At 42.1% G+C, this 14,496-nt stretch overlaps 1 protein-coding gene across 2 annotated transcripts in view; it reads left to right on the top strand.

Annotated features, from left to right (window-relative positions):
• Positions 1 to 13,309, top strand: part of INTS7 (integrator complex subunit 7) — a 62,353-nt gene extending 49,044 nt beyond the window's left edge. For both annotated transcript variants that reach the window (XM_078382944.1, XM_020794634.3), the window contains 3 exons: positions 1,617 to 1,715; positions 10,961 to 11,146; positions 11,925 to 13,309. In XM_078382944.1, the coding sequence (XP_078239070.1) occupies positions 1,617 to 1,715; positions 10,961 to 11,146; positions 11,925 to 12,227 (588 nt within the window). In that variant the 3' untranslated portion in view covers positions 12,228 to 13,309. The remainder of the gene's footprint in view (positions 1 to 1,616; positions 1,716 to 10,960; positions 11,147 to 11,924) is intronic.
• Positions 13,310 to 14,496: the final 1,187 nt, after the last annotated feature.

The raw sequence follows: 14,496 nt of genomic DNA, 5'->3' as shown, positions 1-14,496 counted from the left end.
CAATTTATTGGCTGAAATTGTAGGAATGTAGGGAAGAACTCATGACTTAAAACTTTTGGACAATTAACCAATGTTCATACAATTCAGTACAATTCAGAAGTCGTATCAAACTAAGGACCACATATGCTAAAATGTTTCGATTATTTAGTACTGTGCACAGTCAGAGCATATTTTCCATTGTAATAAATCTAAAGTCTTGTAAAGTATTTTGATCACTAGCACCAATGTATTCTCAATAGCATATTTCTTATACATAATTTTTTAGCTTTTAGATCTGGATTCCTTGTTTTGCTACATATATTTTAATCATGTACTTCCAGTGAAAAGATTTTCATTGAAAGTACCTGACTAAAGCTTTGGTCCACATCTAATAAATCATTAGAGGTTCTGTGTTCTGCATGTAATTCTCTCTCTTTTTCAAAGACCTCCGTTATTTGCTACACTCTTGATCCTGCTGTTCTTATGTCTGTCATTTGGAATTTTTATCTGTGGAACGTCCTAAAAATGATCTGCCATGTTCCACCTTACTTTATGTATTAAACTATGTTTCAGTAAAACTAATGCGGTGTTTCACTTTCTGGGCCAAGAATACATGTACTAGTTTGCAGAAACATGTAATACAACGTGAGGAGTAATTCCTTGTGTCTAGATGAAAAATTCTTGTTTAAGGGTTTCAGATATGGAATTCAGGGTGTCTCCACGACTCCTTTGAGAAGAAAGCAGGATTTCTGATGTCTTATATGCTGAGCTGATATATATAGGCTAACCTGCCTTCTTACATGGAGTTCTGCACAAAACTTCACTGATGAAAGCAATGATATCTTTTGAACAGCAGTAACAGAAGATTTGTGCCCTTGTCTCTTGCCTTTCACCTTGCCAGTGACATTTGGTTGGAATGTGAAGTTGGCTGTGATAAGCATCTGGTCTAATCCAGCAGGACTCTTCGTATATTTGTGTTTTTTTCCGCTGGCCACTTCTGTGCCCCCATTTTGTAGCAGAGAGTGTGTGGGCACTTTGTCTGGCATAAGGACAAAGCTGTTGTTATGATCACCAAATTTAATGCCAAATAATGCATCTCTGCCTCCTTCTATAAATATATTTATAGAGAAGGAGAGAGATCTATGGAAGATATGTCTATATATAGATATATTTTTGAAAGTTGCATGTGGAATAGAGAATTTCTAATGTCACCTCCTATGCAAGTACGTATATATAGTCTGTGTCCTTGCTTCAGAGTTGCAATCTGCCACTTCTGTGGGGTAAATTAAGTCGTTTTCCTTTAGAAGTATGTCAATTTCCCTTCCCTTAGTTTCTTGCTCATGTGAAATACTTAGGAAAAAGAGAGAGTTTAGGAAGAAGGGCAGGTTTGTGCTGTCTCCCAAATTATTTTAAACCAAACCTGGAAGGGCTGCTTGGTATCTCTTCTATGCAGAAAGAAACTGGATCTCTTGCAGTTTTTCATGTCTTTTTGATGCCTCCTAATCTTGATGACACTTATTTGGCCTTCTTCCTAAGTGTAAGCAAGTTGTGGTGCTCATACTCAAAAGTACACACAGTTTCCTATACTTGCACTAGAAGGATTCATTTTGATCTGACTCGGCATTGTCTTGTTCCAGCACACAGCTTGTCTATGCAGTGCAGTCATTGCCTTGCTGAAAGTCCCCTTGTCATTCCAGAGGTATTTTTTCCAGAAGTTACAGTCAACTAGCATAAAGGTAAGTTATAGTCACACTGATTTTCACCTGCATTTGAAGTGGATACACCTTGCGTGCATTGATTGGTGGACCTGGAGAAGGTGTGGGGGCACATTGTTGCTGCCTGTGTCCTTGTTTTAGAGGTGCCCTCTGCCGCATCTGTGGAGTAACGTTTTTGCTTTCCCTTCACAAGTGTGTCGAAGTGTTTGGTTTTCATTGCTAGTTAAATCCTCACTGCTCATCGGCATACTTTGTCCAGCTGAAGTTAGCCGTGTAGCACTGACCCCATGACCTCTACTGATTCTTTAAGCAGTGATCCCCAACCTTGGGCCTCCAGATGTTCTTGGACGCAACTCACAGAAGTCTTCACCACCACCTCTGCTGGCCAGGATTTCTGGGAGTTGAAGTCCAAGAACATCTGGAGGCCCAAGGCTGGAGACCACTGTTTTAAAGCAAGGAAAGGCAGCAGGTGTGGCCCTGGCTCAGGCTTCGTGAGATCCCTGTATCATGGTTGCGCCAGCACATGGCAAGGGCCTGGCAAATGTGGTACAAATGCTTTTTCTCCATGGGGCAGATTGCAGTGTTGGAAAGAAGCATGGTTTCAAAACATTTAATCTGACCATTGCCCTAAAGAAATTTGGGCACACATACTTAAAGCTGTTTTGATTATTTTATATATGTATTTATTGTGAGAGTATTTGTTTACTGTGGGAAATCCTGTTCATACCCTCTTTGGTCCCGACAGTCCTGCCCTTTTAAAATGAGGAGAAACAGAGCGAGCACTCAAGCAACACCATGCTTCTCTTTCTGCCTGGCTGGAAAAAGCAGTTCAAGGCAATTGTGTGTGTGTTTCTTTCTCTGTGTGTGGTTCTTTGTAATGCTAGGAGCAGGGACACTAGCTGATGTGAGGAGTGCAAAGGAGATTTGGAGCAGGGTGAATGCAAAATACAGGAGAAAGATAGTGGAATGTGCTATCGGCCACTCCCTAATAAATAAAAGCAATACTATATAGTGCTGCACAATAATTATTTTCAGACGGTCGTATTTTCTGTGTGTGCATGTGTCTCCACTTCTATTGCTGTGTATCTGAAGGAAATATATGAGGAATTCTGTTCTGTGTGTATCCTGACGCTGATTACCTGGAGGTATTTCTTAGCAGAATGGGTCTTATGTTTTTGTGCAGACAGATTCTGATACTTACTGTATTGTTAAAACCCTTAAACTCTTGTGGTCTATTTCATGGCATTGTTTTCCTTCCTCATTTTAATGGCTGGTTTTATTGACTATCCATTTGGTGTAATACGGCCTCAGAAACTGCTATGCCATTAACCTCAAATCCTAGCTATAAAATAATTAAGCTCCTGAATAACTTTACTGATATCCTATATAAATTAAACATATACTGAAGGCAATAATTTACCAGAATAATTCATTCAAACACAACACAACTTAGCCTTTTGGTTATGCAAAGTGAAGTTTCTATCTCAAGAAAAGTCAGTGCATGTTTCCCACATGCGACATAGAGTTGATAGCTATTATTTTTGTTTCATTTTGGGCTCTTTGGGGGCTGGGGGTTTCTTTTGTTTTCATGACTTCCATCCATCAGTCCTTGTGACACAAAAGGGAAACCCTCTTTTAGGTAATTCTGGTTTTTTTTCCCATTCACATTCTACCTGGCACATGTTCAAAATCTCTAAAGAACCTGTGAAAACTATCATAAAATTCCAAAGGCAAAGCAACAGAAAATCAGTCTACTCTAGAAGCAGGTAAAACCAACAGCAGCCACCAAAGCAACAAAGCAGCCTCAAAAGAGAAACACAGAGAGAGAGAGAGAGAGAGAGAGAGAGCCTCCCTTCCAGAAACCAAGAAAAGCAAGCAAAAAAAGGCAAAAGAAAGACCTGCCCAGCCAAAACTACTGGAATATGGAGAAACTTCTCTCCCCGTTACCTTGATGCTCTTCTTCTTTTCTGTTCCTTGAGTCCAGTGCAGTGGCAGGCAGGCAGCAAAAATAACTCAAGGAAGGAAAGGGCCAATGAACTGAGGAAGTCCCCCAGTGAAATCAGGGCCAGAGGGAGATTAAAAAAACCCATTTCAGCAAGGCCTTGTTACACTATTGGATGAAAAATTTGCTAGGTGATTTGACTGTTTGAAAGACAGGGGTAAATGATTTGACTGTTTGAAAGACAGGGGTAAACAAAAGTGAGAAACACAGAAAAGATAATTTTTTTCTATCCCTTTCATTTGTTAACATGAAGCATTTCTGGTCTCTTTCTGGAATAACTGAAAGAACACAGAAATGAAAGTAACAGCGTCTTTCATGTTTTTCCATTTTGGTTAACATGAAAATCCCATCTCTAATGTATACTTCAGTCTGCAGATGATGGCTCAAATCCTATTCACAGAGCTGTACAGTGGTGCCTCGCATAACGTTTTTAATTGGTTCAAAAAAAAAAACCTTATGCGAAAAAAACTTTATGCGAAACACCATTTCCCATAGAGATGCATTGGAAACCGGTTAATCCGTTCCAATAGGCACGGATTGCCGTCCTTAAGCGAAAAAACCCATAGGAAACATCGTTAAACGATACAATGTATCCTCCATTGGAATGTATTGTAGCTGACTCAATAGGTTTCAATGGCTTTGCGAAGTCAATTTTTGCAAAATTAAGTGTGTCATAAAAGGGTCAAAAATGGTTTTAAATGCTTGGATTAGCTTCTGCACCCTCTAAAACGGATGCAAAAGTTAATTTGGCTTTGATCTGACTTTTCGTTAATTAATGGTGAATTTTTTTCCCCCAACTTTTGACAGCTGTCAAAATCTGACAGCTCCATTATTTCCTATGGGAGAAGAAAAAATTCACAAAAAATTAATGAAGACTCATTTATTATTTATTTATTTATTTGATTTATATCCCGCTCATCTGGTAAATCTATACCACTCTGAGCGGCTAACAAGAACATATATACAATTATAATAAAATAAATTAAAAATCAATTAACAGAAAATGACAAAAATCATAGATAATTGCAAATAATAAATAGATAAAGGAGAGAAAAATAAATTAAGTTAGATTAGGTGCTGGCAGGAGGGAAGGCCTTGACATACAGCCATGTTTTCAGTTGAGTTTTGAATGTACCCAGCGTAGGGGCTGCGCGAATCTCAGGAGGGAGATTGTTCCAAAGGCGAGGAGCCACCGCCGAGAAGGCCCGGTTTCGTGTCTTCTCCCTCCGGGCCTCCCTCGGCGTCAGGCTCCTCAGCCTCACCTCCTGGGTCGCGCGGGTGGTCCGGGTAGAGCTTGGTGGGTGAAGGCGTTCCGCCAAGTATCGAGGTCCCAAACCGTTTAGGGCCTTATAAGTGAGCATTAAAACTTTGAAGTCAATACGGAAACGAATGGGCAGCCAATGCAGTCTAGCCAGGGTAGGAGAAATGTGATGGAATTTTCTCCCTCCGGTAAGGAGTCTGGCTGCTGCATTCTGCACCATCTGGAGTTTCCGTATCAGCCTCAAAGGTAGCCCCACGTAGAGCGCGTTGCAGTGATCTAATCTTGAGATTACGAGCGCGTGTACTAAGGTGGTGAGCGCCCCCGAGTCAAGATAGGGCCGCAGCCGGGCAATCCGCCAAAGGTGGAAAAAGGCGGAGCGGACAACCGACGCCACCTGTGTTTCCATGGTGAGCGTCGGGTCCAAATGTATGCCCAAGCTGCGGACCCCACTCACCGGAGCCAGGGTGGCCCCCCCAAACGAGAGAGAGCCAACCAAGCCACCAACCACGGGGGGGGCCCACCCTCAGGACTTCCGTCTTGTCCGGGTTCAGCCGCAGGCCATTTTCCTGCATCCATTCCAGTACAGTCCCCAGGCAGCGTTGAAGGGACAGGACGGCATCACCTGCTGTTGGTAAAAAGGAGATGTAGAGCTGGGTGTCATCAGCATACTGATGACACAGCGCTCCACACCCCCTGATGACCCCCGCTAGTGGCCTCATATAGATGTTAAATAGCATTGGGGAGATAATCGACCCCTGTGGAACCCCACAGTTGGAGTTCCACGGGGCCGAGACACTCTCCCCAAGCTGAACTCTCTGGGGACGGTCCTCCAAGAAGGAACGGAGCCAGGCTAACGCCAGGCCACCGATTCCCAACTCGGAGAGCCTCCCCAGGAGGATACCGTGGTCGACGGTATCAAAGGCCGCCGAAATATCGAGGAGGACCAGCAGAGACGTTTTGCCCCTGTCGGCCTCCCTCAGAAGGTCATCATACAGGGCGACCAATGCCGTCTCTGTCCCGTGGCGCGGCCTGAAGCCCGACTGGAATGGATCCAGGGCATCTGTTTCATCCAGGAGTGCCTGAAGCTGGTCTGCCACCACCCTCTCCACCACTTTGCTCATGAAAGAAATATTGGCGACGGGCCTGTAATTGCCAATTTCGTCCGCCGCCAAACTAGATTTCTTTCGTATGGGCCTAATGAGTGTCTCCTTGAGGGCAGATGGGAATCTGCCCTCAAGGAAAGACCCATTTATTATTGCTGTGGCCCATTCAGTTGTTTTCGGCCTGGCTGCTTTGATTAGCCAGGCCGGGCAAGGGTCCAAGGAGGAGGTGGTGGCCCGACAGCGGTCAAGCACCCTGGCCACAGAATCAGGCGTTACTGGCTGGAAAGAGTCGAAAATAACCGGGCAAGACGGAGCGCTGGACATCTCAGCTCGATTCACTGCATTTAAAAAAGGAGAGAGCTCCCGGCGGATGGCCTCCACTTTAGATTTAAAAAATGCCGCAAATTGGTCAGGTGAAAAACTAGGGGGAGGCCCATCACCCGGACCAACTCCGGATAGGTCGCGCACTATACGGAAAAGCTCCGCCTGCTGGTTGGACGCTTCGCTTATCCGGTTAGCGAAGAATGATCTACATGCAGCCTTCACCTTATTCAGGTAAAGGTTAGTTGCGACCTTGACAGCTATCCAGTTGTTGTCCGTCGGGTTCTTCCTCCATCTACGCTCTAGCCTTCTCCTAATTCGCTTCATCGCCCGGAGCTCCAGGTTGAACCAGGGCGCCGGACGAGTTCTGCGCCGGAGAGGGCGTTTGGGCGCGATCGTGTCGACTGCCCGGGTGGCAGCGATGGACCAGCTGTCCACCAGGACGTCAACAGGAGCGCTAGCCAGGTCAGCCGTAATCCCTCTCATGGCCTCCTGGAAACCGATCGGATCCAGTAGTCTTCGAGGGCGGACCATAGAAATAGGCCCCTGCTCCCTGCGGGGGGAGAGAGCCACTGTGAGGTTAGATTTTATCAGGTGGTGATCTGACCATGACAAGGGGATAGACACAAGGTCCGTCACCATCAGACCACTCTCGCCCCAATTGGAGGAAAAAACCAGGTCTAGCGTATGGCCACCCACGTGGGTGGGGCCGTTGACATGTTGGGACATGTTCAAGGAAGCCATGGTTTCCAAGAACTCAAGAGCTGGCCCAGTAACCTCTGCCTCCGCATGCACATTGAAATCGCCCAAGACCAGAAGCCTCGGGGATCCCAACAATGCCGCGGAGACAAAGTCAGCCAGCTCCGGAAGGGAAGTGGCTGGGCCGCAGGGAGCACGGTAGCCCAGCAAAATCCCAATTCCATCCCTGGCCCCTATCGACACGTGGAGTGCCTCAGCAACTGTTCTAAATTCTTGGGTCCGTTAGAGGACCCCCTAAGTTGTGTGCAAACCTGATTTGGCTTTGATCTGAACTTTCGTTAATTTTTTGTAAATTGTTTTCTCCCCCATAGGAAAGCATGGAGCTGTCAGATTTTGACAGGTCCATTGGTTCCTATGGGCCAAAAAACAAAAATTCACAAAAAATTAACGAAACGTCAGATCAAAGCCAAATCAGGTTTGCACATGACTTAAGGGGTCCTCTAACGAATCCAAGCATTTAGAACCGTTTTGGACCCTTCTAAGACACTTTTTAAATTGAAAACAAAAAAAACGTTAAGCGAAGCAGGGGACCTAAAACCAAAAACGTTAAGCGAAGCATGGTCCCAAAAACGCTATGCGAAAATCGCCCATAGGGAAAAACGTTATACGAAGCACAATCTGCCTCTGAAAAAATAAACGTTAAGCGAAAAAAACGTTAAACGAAGCAAACGTTAAGCGAGGCACCACTGTACTACTTAAGGCTGCTGATGCCATCAGCCATGATGATTTTTTTGGGGGGGGGGAAATATCCAACCTCCTCCCGCTCCCCAAAGGTTCTGAGGCTGCAGTGAAATCCCTTTAATTGTGGAAAGCCTTGTGGCAAAATTGAGCAGTATTCCAGCCAATATGTTTGCTTAGTTAAACAAAGTATAATGTGTGGATTTGCATCACTGGACTCTGTATATATAGCATATAACACAGAAAAACGCAGTATCTCTTCTTTGCTCAACCTTGCAGATATATAAAATGTTTGCATCACATTTTGTAGTGGTTCTGGAAGCTGTGTGTGCACGCATGCTGTGTCACTGATCCAAGCTTTCTAGTGCCATCTTAGAATTTCATCAAAGATTGTGTGTTTGGAGGATTGAGCAACACATCTCGAGGGCACAAGATTGGAGCTGGCTGTGCTAATATTCCTCTTTAGAACAGACACACCACACTTCAGGCCTCTTTCATGTAATCAGTTGACTTTGTCAACAGTAGTTGAGTTAATATATGTTTGAAGTTGCTTGTAGTATGTATACTTAATGATTGTTGAAGTCAAACGGTGAGGGTTCTTAACAAGAGGGCTTGCTTTCCTGAAAGATTGTAGAATGTTACAGGAAAGTCCCAGTGTATAAGGCTTTCCTCTTTTTAGGATCATCAAGGTGCCCTTTTTACAGAAATATAGCACTGGAAAAACCCTCTTCTGTGGTTTCAGTCCAAGATGATGCTGTAACATATAATGGCCAAGAGTGTGGTGAGAGATAGCTAGTCACATAGCACACATACAACCTGGCATTGTTCCTGGTTCCAACTAAGTGAGAAGACCCATGTGATTGAGTATGTATTTGGTTCTGGACCTTTAAATGTTGCAGCAGTATTATGGGATAAAACCACACACAGGCATCTGTCACAGTGCTGCTGTAAAAGTTGCCTCAGTTTTACAAATGATACGGAAAATGCCACAATGTATAATCAGCTCTTCCTTGTTTCATGCCTGAAGATGACACTGGTAGCATACTGTACAATCTATAAGTGTTCTGTGGTAACCCTTTTCAACCCTTATGTTCTGTAGTAGAGAAACCAAGATCTCATTCTTGCTTTATGCCAGCATTAATCTGAATATATTAGTATAATTTTGCTTCCAACATTCATTTCTTCTGATGATGAAAAGGTTGGCAAGGAACAAGGGCTATAAAAAATAGAGAGTAGGTGAAGGTTATAAAAGGCACTAAGGCTATGGTTAGCTGTTACGTCCAGAAGGGAAGGAGTAATAATTCTGTAAGAATGATACCTGCTGGATATTAACTAATCATCGCTGAAACTCAAGTCTTCCTTCAAGGAAGACTCAACATTTTTCTTATTTTCAAAATTTCCAAGTTTATTTTAGGGAAAAGGAAGGCAAACATAAAAAAAATGAAATTCAGGTTTAAAATGTTTAGAAGGCGCTTGGCATTCATGCTTCAGCTAAGACTCTGTGAAGGGATAGTTCTAACCACCCCTCTATTGAATGCTTGAGGAGATAAGCATAGAGAACTAATCGTAACATCCTCAGCATACTTTTACATATGCACTATTGGCAGCTCTGACATTAGCACCCTTATGGTGACGTCTGAACTCTGTCCTTGTTTGGGGGGAAAGATATTAAGTGAGTATCCATAATAGCTGCCTATGTGCATTCCATAAAGTGCCATTTCAGAGTACAGCTAGGAAGAGATCTTCAATTCTTCTCTATCTAACATAAAGATTCCCTGTTGACAAAATAGACTTATCACAAAGAAGACTAGTTTGAACTTCTCTGCTTCACATCCTCATTCTGTATATACAGAAGAAGGTCTGGTTTGGTTCAGTTTTTAAGCAATGAGTGGCATTTGAACACCCCTTCCCCTGCCTTACGCACATTGCTGCCTAAAGTGGCTTTGCTACTTGATTATTCTGAATTGTTTGACTTGCTCTAATATGAGCCACTGATGGGATAATCTTAATTACAGATGATAGAGTTATGTAAAACAGAGGAGTTGGATACATTCTGTTTTAAAGAAAATGCATTTAACATTTTTGCTAGTTGGAGGCTGTTTCCCCCCCCCCTTTTGTTCTTTCTTTCTTTTCTACAATGTGCTACAGCAAATCATATATCACATAACTAATGTCCTTTATTTTGAGCATTCTAATGGAACTTACTCATTCCTCCTTTTTCATTTTGTTTCCCATTTCAGTTGAGAGGTACTTGCTTCTATAATTTTGCTTTTTCCTTACAAATGCATGCCCCTTGAAATTATGTAAGGACAGTTCACTTTTAACCACAAAAGTTGTATCTGTTGTACTCTATCTGTGAAATGCAAGGGAGGATTTAGCTAACCTGGAAATTTATGAGGTGGACCTGTAGAGCAGGGAGGATATTCTAGAAGAAATTTCTTCAAAAATTCATTAAGATAATGAAATAATGTATCTCTGGTACACTAAAATGAATACCACTATCACTATTTGGAGGTCAGAATGGAAACGTTTTCCTATGAGAAAATACTAATGTTTATTATGTTCATAGCAGCCAGGCAGGTTATAGTAACAGGTTGGGAAGTAAGTGTGCATATGTTGTTGGGCTGTCTGTACAACAACTTCCATATTATCAGAACAACTAGTGTAAGAGGCAGAAGCACTGAAGTCACAGAAGAGAAACATAGGTAGTTTCATGCAACCATTTCATTAGCTGTGTTAAAAGAAATTGACAGTTCAGTAGCACCTCTTATATCTTTTATGGACAGGGTGGATAAGAACCAATGATTTAAAAAATCAAATTGATTTAAATTGTTCAAATTTTTTAAAAAATTTAAATCATCAAAAAACATCAATTTTTTTGCATTTACAGTATATCGTGATTTAAATAAGATCCACCCTGTTTATGGACCACTTTGGGAAGAGAAAGATAATGAGAATATTCTTTAGTCCTCTTACAGGTTCTATTGGAAATATGTTATGGGATGTATATACATATGTATCTGTAATGTTCTCTCCAATGAGTTTTTGTTGTTGAGTTAGCATCTCTTACCTTCAATGAAATGTGCTATTTTTCATAAAGTAGAAACATTCTTCAGTAACGATCATTCTTTGTCTGTTTCAGCTTGCTCTGTCACCATCACCGCGTAATCCTGCTGAGCCCATTGTAGTTCAGAATAACCAGCAGCTGGCCTTGAAGGTAGAAGGAGTGGTTCAGCATGGCTCCAAACCAGGCCTCTTTCGCAAAATTCAGTCCATCTGTCTAAATGTATCTTCAACACTGCAAAGCAAATCTGTACAAGACTACAAGGTAAGAAATATGAAGAGCTGCAAGCTGCGAACAGCTGTTTCTTGACAGCCATGAAGCTCAGACCGGCCCTGTTCCTTTTTGGTCAGCAAGAATTTTATCCTTCTGTTTCCATATGTCTGTTTTAATGAGAGTGTAGACCTTGAGCAGCATCAGAAGAAGGGACCGGTAAATTGCTTCTGAGTACTCGATACTCGACGGGGGGACAGACGGGTTGTCCTGTTATACTTTTGTGATAACTTTGATTCTGTTGAAGATGAAACCCTTGAATAAGAGCTGGTCTATATGAAGACTGTGTCTCCATGGTAAATTTTCCCATCCGGGTATTATTATTTACTTAGGAGAATGTATGCATCTTAGAGGTAAAGGTTGTCTGGAACAGATAATCCTTCTCGTCACTTGCTATCTTGGCAGCCCAGTGAACTGTCTTAGCATTGCAGTTGGCAAAGAACTCACAGCTGTTTGGCAGCCGGAAACAAATCTATCCAAGTCAGAGAATGCTGATCTTCTGGATGACCAGTTAGAGGTTTCCAAGCCTTGAGCTTTTTACATGAACAGCTGAGCAACTGGTAATAATTCAAGAAAGAGTGTTGTGTTTTTGCATAGACCTGCTAAAATGTAGCAGCTAAATGAAAGTATAGGGCATCAGTGTGCTTGCCCCACCTCTATAAGTCAAAGAAGCCACCCTTTGTTTGTTCTGCGTGGCAGAACTGAGTTCTCCTTAAGTGGCACAGCATAAAATGTCTTCCTGAGTCTTGTTGTTGTTGTTGTTTTTTCTCAGATGCCTACTGACAGCCTGACAAATGAGATGGAGCAGATGGTCGAGCCTCACAATGACTACTTCAGCACACAGTTCCTTTTGAACTTCATCATTGTTGGCACCCATAGCATCACAGTGGAGTCTTCTGTTAGAGATCTCAATGGTATTATATGGAAGACCGGTCCAAAAACTACTCTGTTGATTAAGTCTCTTGAGGATCCTTATTCGCAGCAAATTAGGCTCCAGCAGCAGCAAGGACAGCAGCCACCCCAGCAACCCCAGCAGCCCCAACCTCAGCAGCGAACAGCCTATTCCCGTTTTTAACACCACTGTTTTTCAAGGGCCCAAGTCAGAGGAATTCCGTTTATTTTGATGTGGTCACTTCATGCTCTTCTTCTCCAAAGAAGCCATCTGTATTTCTTTCACAGCAGCCATTGTACATCTTCACACATGTTTGTATTTTTCTTAGTCCCAAAATGCACATGCTGTGTGATCACCAAAGTCAGCCAAGTGAAGGGCCTTTATTTGGCCTGTTGGTTGAGTGAAGTGATTCTGCTCAGAGTTCTTTCACCTTCCACCATTTTGCTGAAACCGCCCTTTCCACTGGCATGTGGGAAACTGGAGGAACGGATGTAGCAGTGTGTGTTAAAGGCTTCTGGGTGTTTGCAGACACATACAACCAGTAAAACATTACCATGTGTTACAGAGTAGCTGGTATAATGTGTATCTGTGCAACAGGGATGCACTCCCAGTAGAGGAGGATTGCTGCTAATTAAAGAGTTCTGTTAAAAAAAAATCAGATGTATGTAATTTTGTATCATTGAGCACAAGTTCCACGCATCCTGGAATCGAAAAGGGAATTCTTAAATCCACAGCACTCTGCTACGACTGGTGACATAATCCCCCTTGAGCAGGCAGAACTATTCAGCAGAAAATGAGGCAGTGTGTTTGCAAATGAGAAAATTGACCTGATTTCTCATAATAATTCTTTCTGGATAATTATAAGAAATCAGGCATTGCCAAGCTAAAAAAAAGGTGAGGGTGCCCAGTCCAGTTATTGAGATCATGTAAATTTATGTTTTTGAGCCCCGATGACTAACACTCTTGAGTCGCACCTATATATTTAAAAAATCAACAGATTTCTACTGGAAAATAGATAATATTGCTTAACATGGAAAAAGACGTTGCAGGCTGGTTGCTGAAGGGGGCTTGAAAGATTGGAAGGCCTTGTGTTGTGTTGGAAAAGTGGCAAATTAGAAATGCTGATACAGCATTTTTCTCATTTCAGCATAAAGAAGGTGTACATTGAGAATACCCTAGTGCTTTTAATGGTTTGAATATTATCAAGCAGATTACCTTCTTTGTTATGTATAAAATTTTCTAATAAACCTTTTGTTTTCAGTTTGCATCTGGATGTCCTTGTGAAGAAAAAGATACTGAAAATAGCCATTTAAAAACACCATTATACCTTCATAAGAAAACATCGCCATTCGTGTTCACGGCATGCATGTTAATTTGTAACCTCTGACATCAAGCAACGGGAGATGGTGGGTGGAGATATGGCATTTCCTCCTTTGTGCTTTGTTAATCACTCTTGGAGAAAGATGAAATTATTACATAGTGAAGAAGAATGTTCTTGATCCACCAACCAGTATTTATAGCCTTTATTGCTGCACTTCAGTACTGAAGTGGATCAGTGTCTTTTAACCAGAATGAACACATTGTTTGTTATGCATCTTTTCTAGCTCATACAAACAATCCATGAAGTTTAAAGAGTGAGTGGAGGTCATACATGTGGGAAAAAGAGACATAGATCAGTGACCAAACTTAATTTTTAGGGCCCATGTTTTAGGACGACCTTCTCTGTCTGGCAGTTCTTGGACACGTTGCACTGCAAATCCCTTGATTCCTGTCATTAAATTGTAAGATATGTAGCTCAGCACATCTGAAAACTGTCAGTCTGGGGAAGGGAAGGTATTAAGGAGTCAGAAATGGAAAGTGACAGTAGGAGGTCAACAGTGAGAAATATGGCATTCTCTATAAATCCAATATTTTTTTTAGAACAATTCAGTTGGCAAAGTAATGAATGATGGCACAATGAATTAGAATCCACCTTTCCTAGTATTAACAGCAAATTAATTTCACTGTCTACATTAAAGAATTAAATTTTAATCAGCATTCCAAGCTGTGAATGATCCATTCTGTGTTAGATGAAATGGAGATGGTTTGCTGGCAGTGGTAAATTTATCACCACGAGGAGATGGAGTTAATGGGGTAAAATGGGTACAGGAAGGATGCTTTTTATATATTGCTTTGATACAGAATACCTGTGTTCATGTCAGTTCTTTCCTCTGGTGCAGCAGAGATCATTACAGTTTTAGATGAGATTAGAAACAGCTGGCTAGTTTTTTAAAAAAGAAGTCAGAATTCAGCACAGAAAAAGGAACTCAGCATTTTTTCCAACCTATGATTCTGTGGCCACTCTTTTCTCTCCTTTAAAAAAAACCTTGTTATTTAATTTTGGCTTCTGATGGAGCTGATGCAACATATTCAAAATTCCAAGGATGGTAAAAATAGGACTAGAGCTGGCATC

This window comes from Pogona vitticeps, chromosome 1, assembly GCF_051106095.1.
Source record: "Pogona vitticeps strain Pit_001003342236 chromosome 1, PviZW2.1, whole genome shotgun sequence".
NCBI classification, from domain to species: Eukaryota; Metazoa; Chordata; class Lepidosauria; order Squamata; family Agamidae; genus Pogona; species Pogona vitticeps.
The sequence above is the reverse complement of the archived record's forward strand: the minus strand, read 5'-3'. Positions and strand labels throughout refer to the sequence as shown.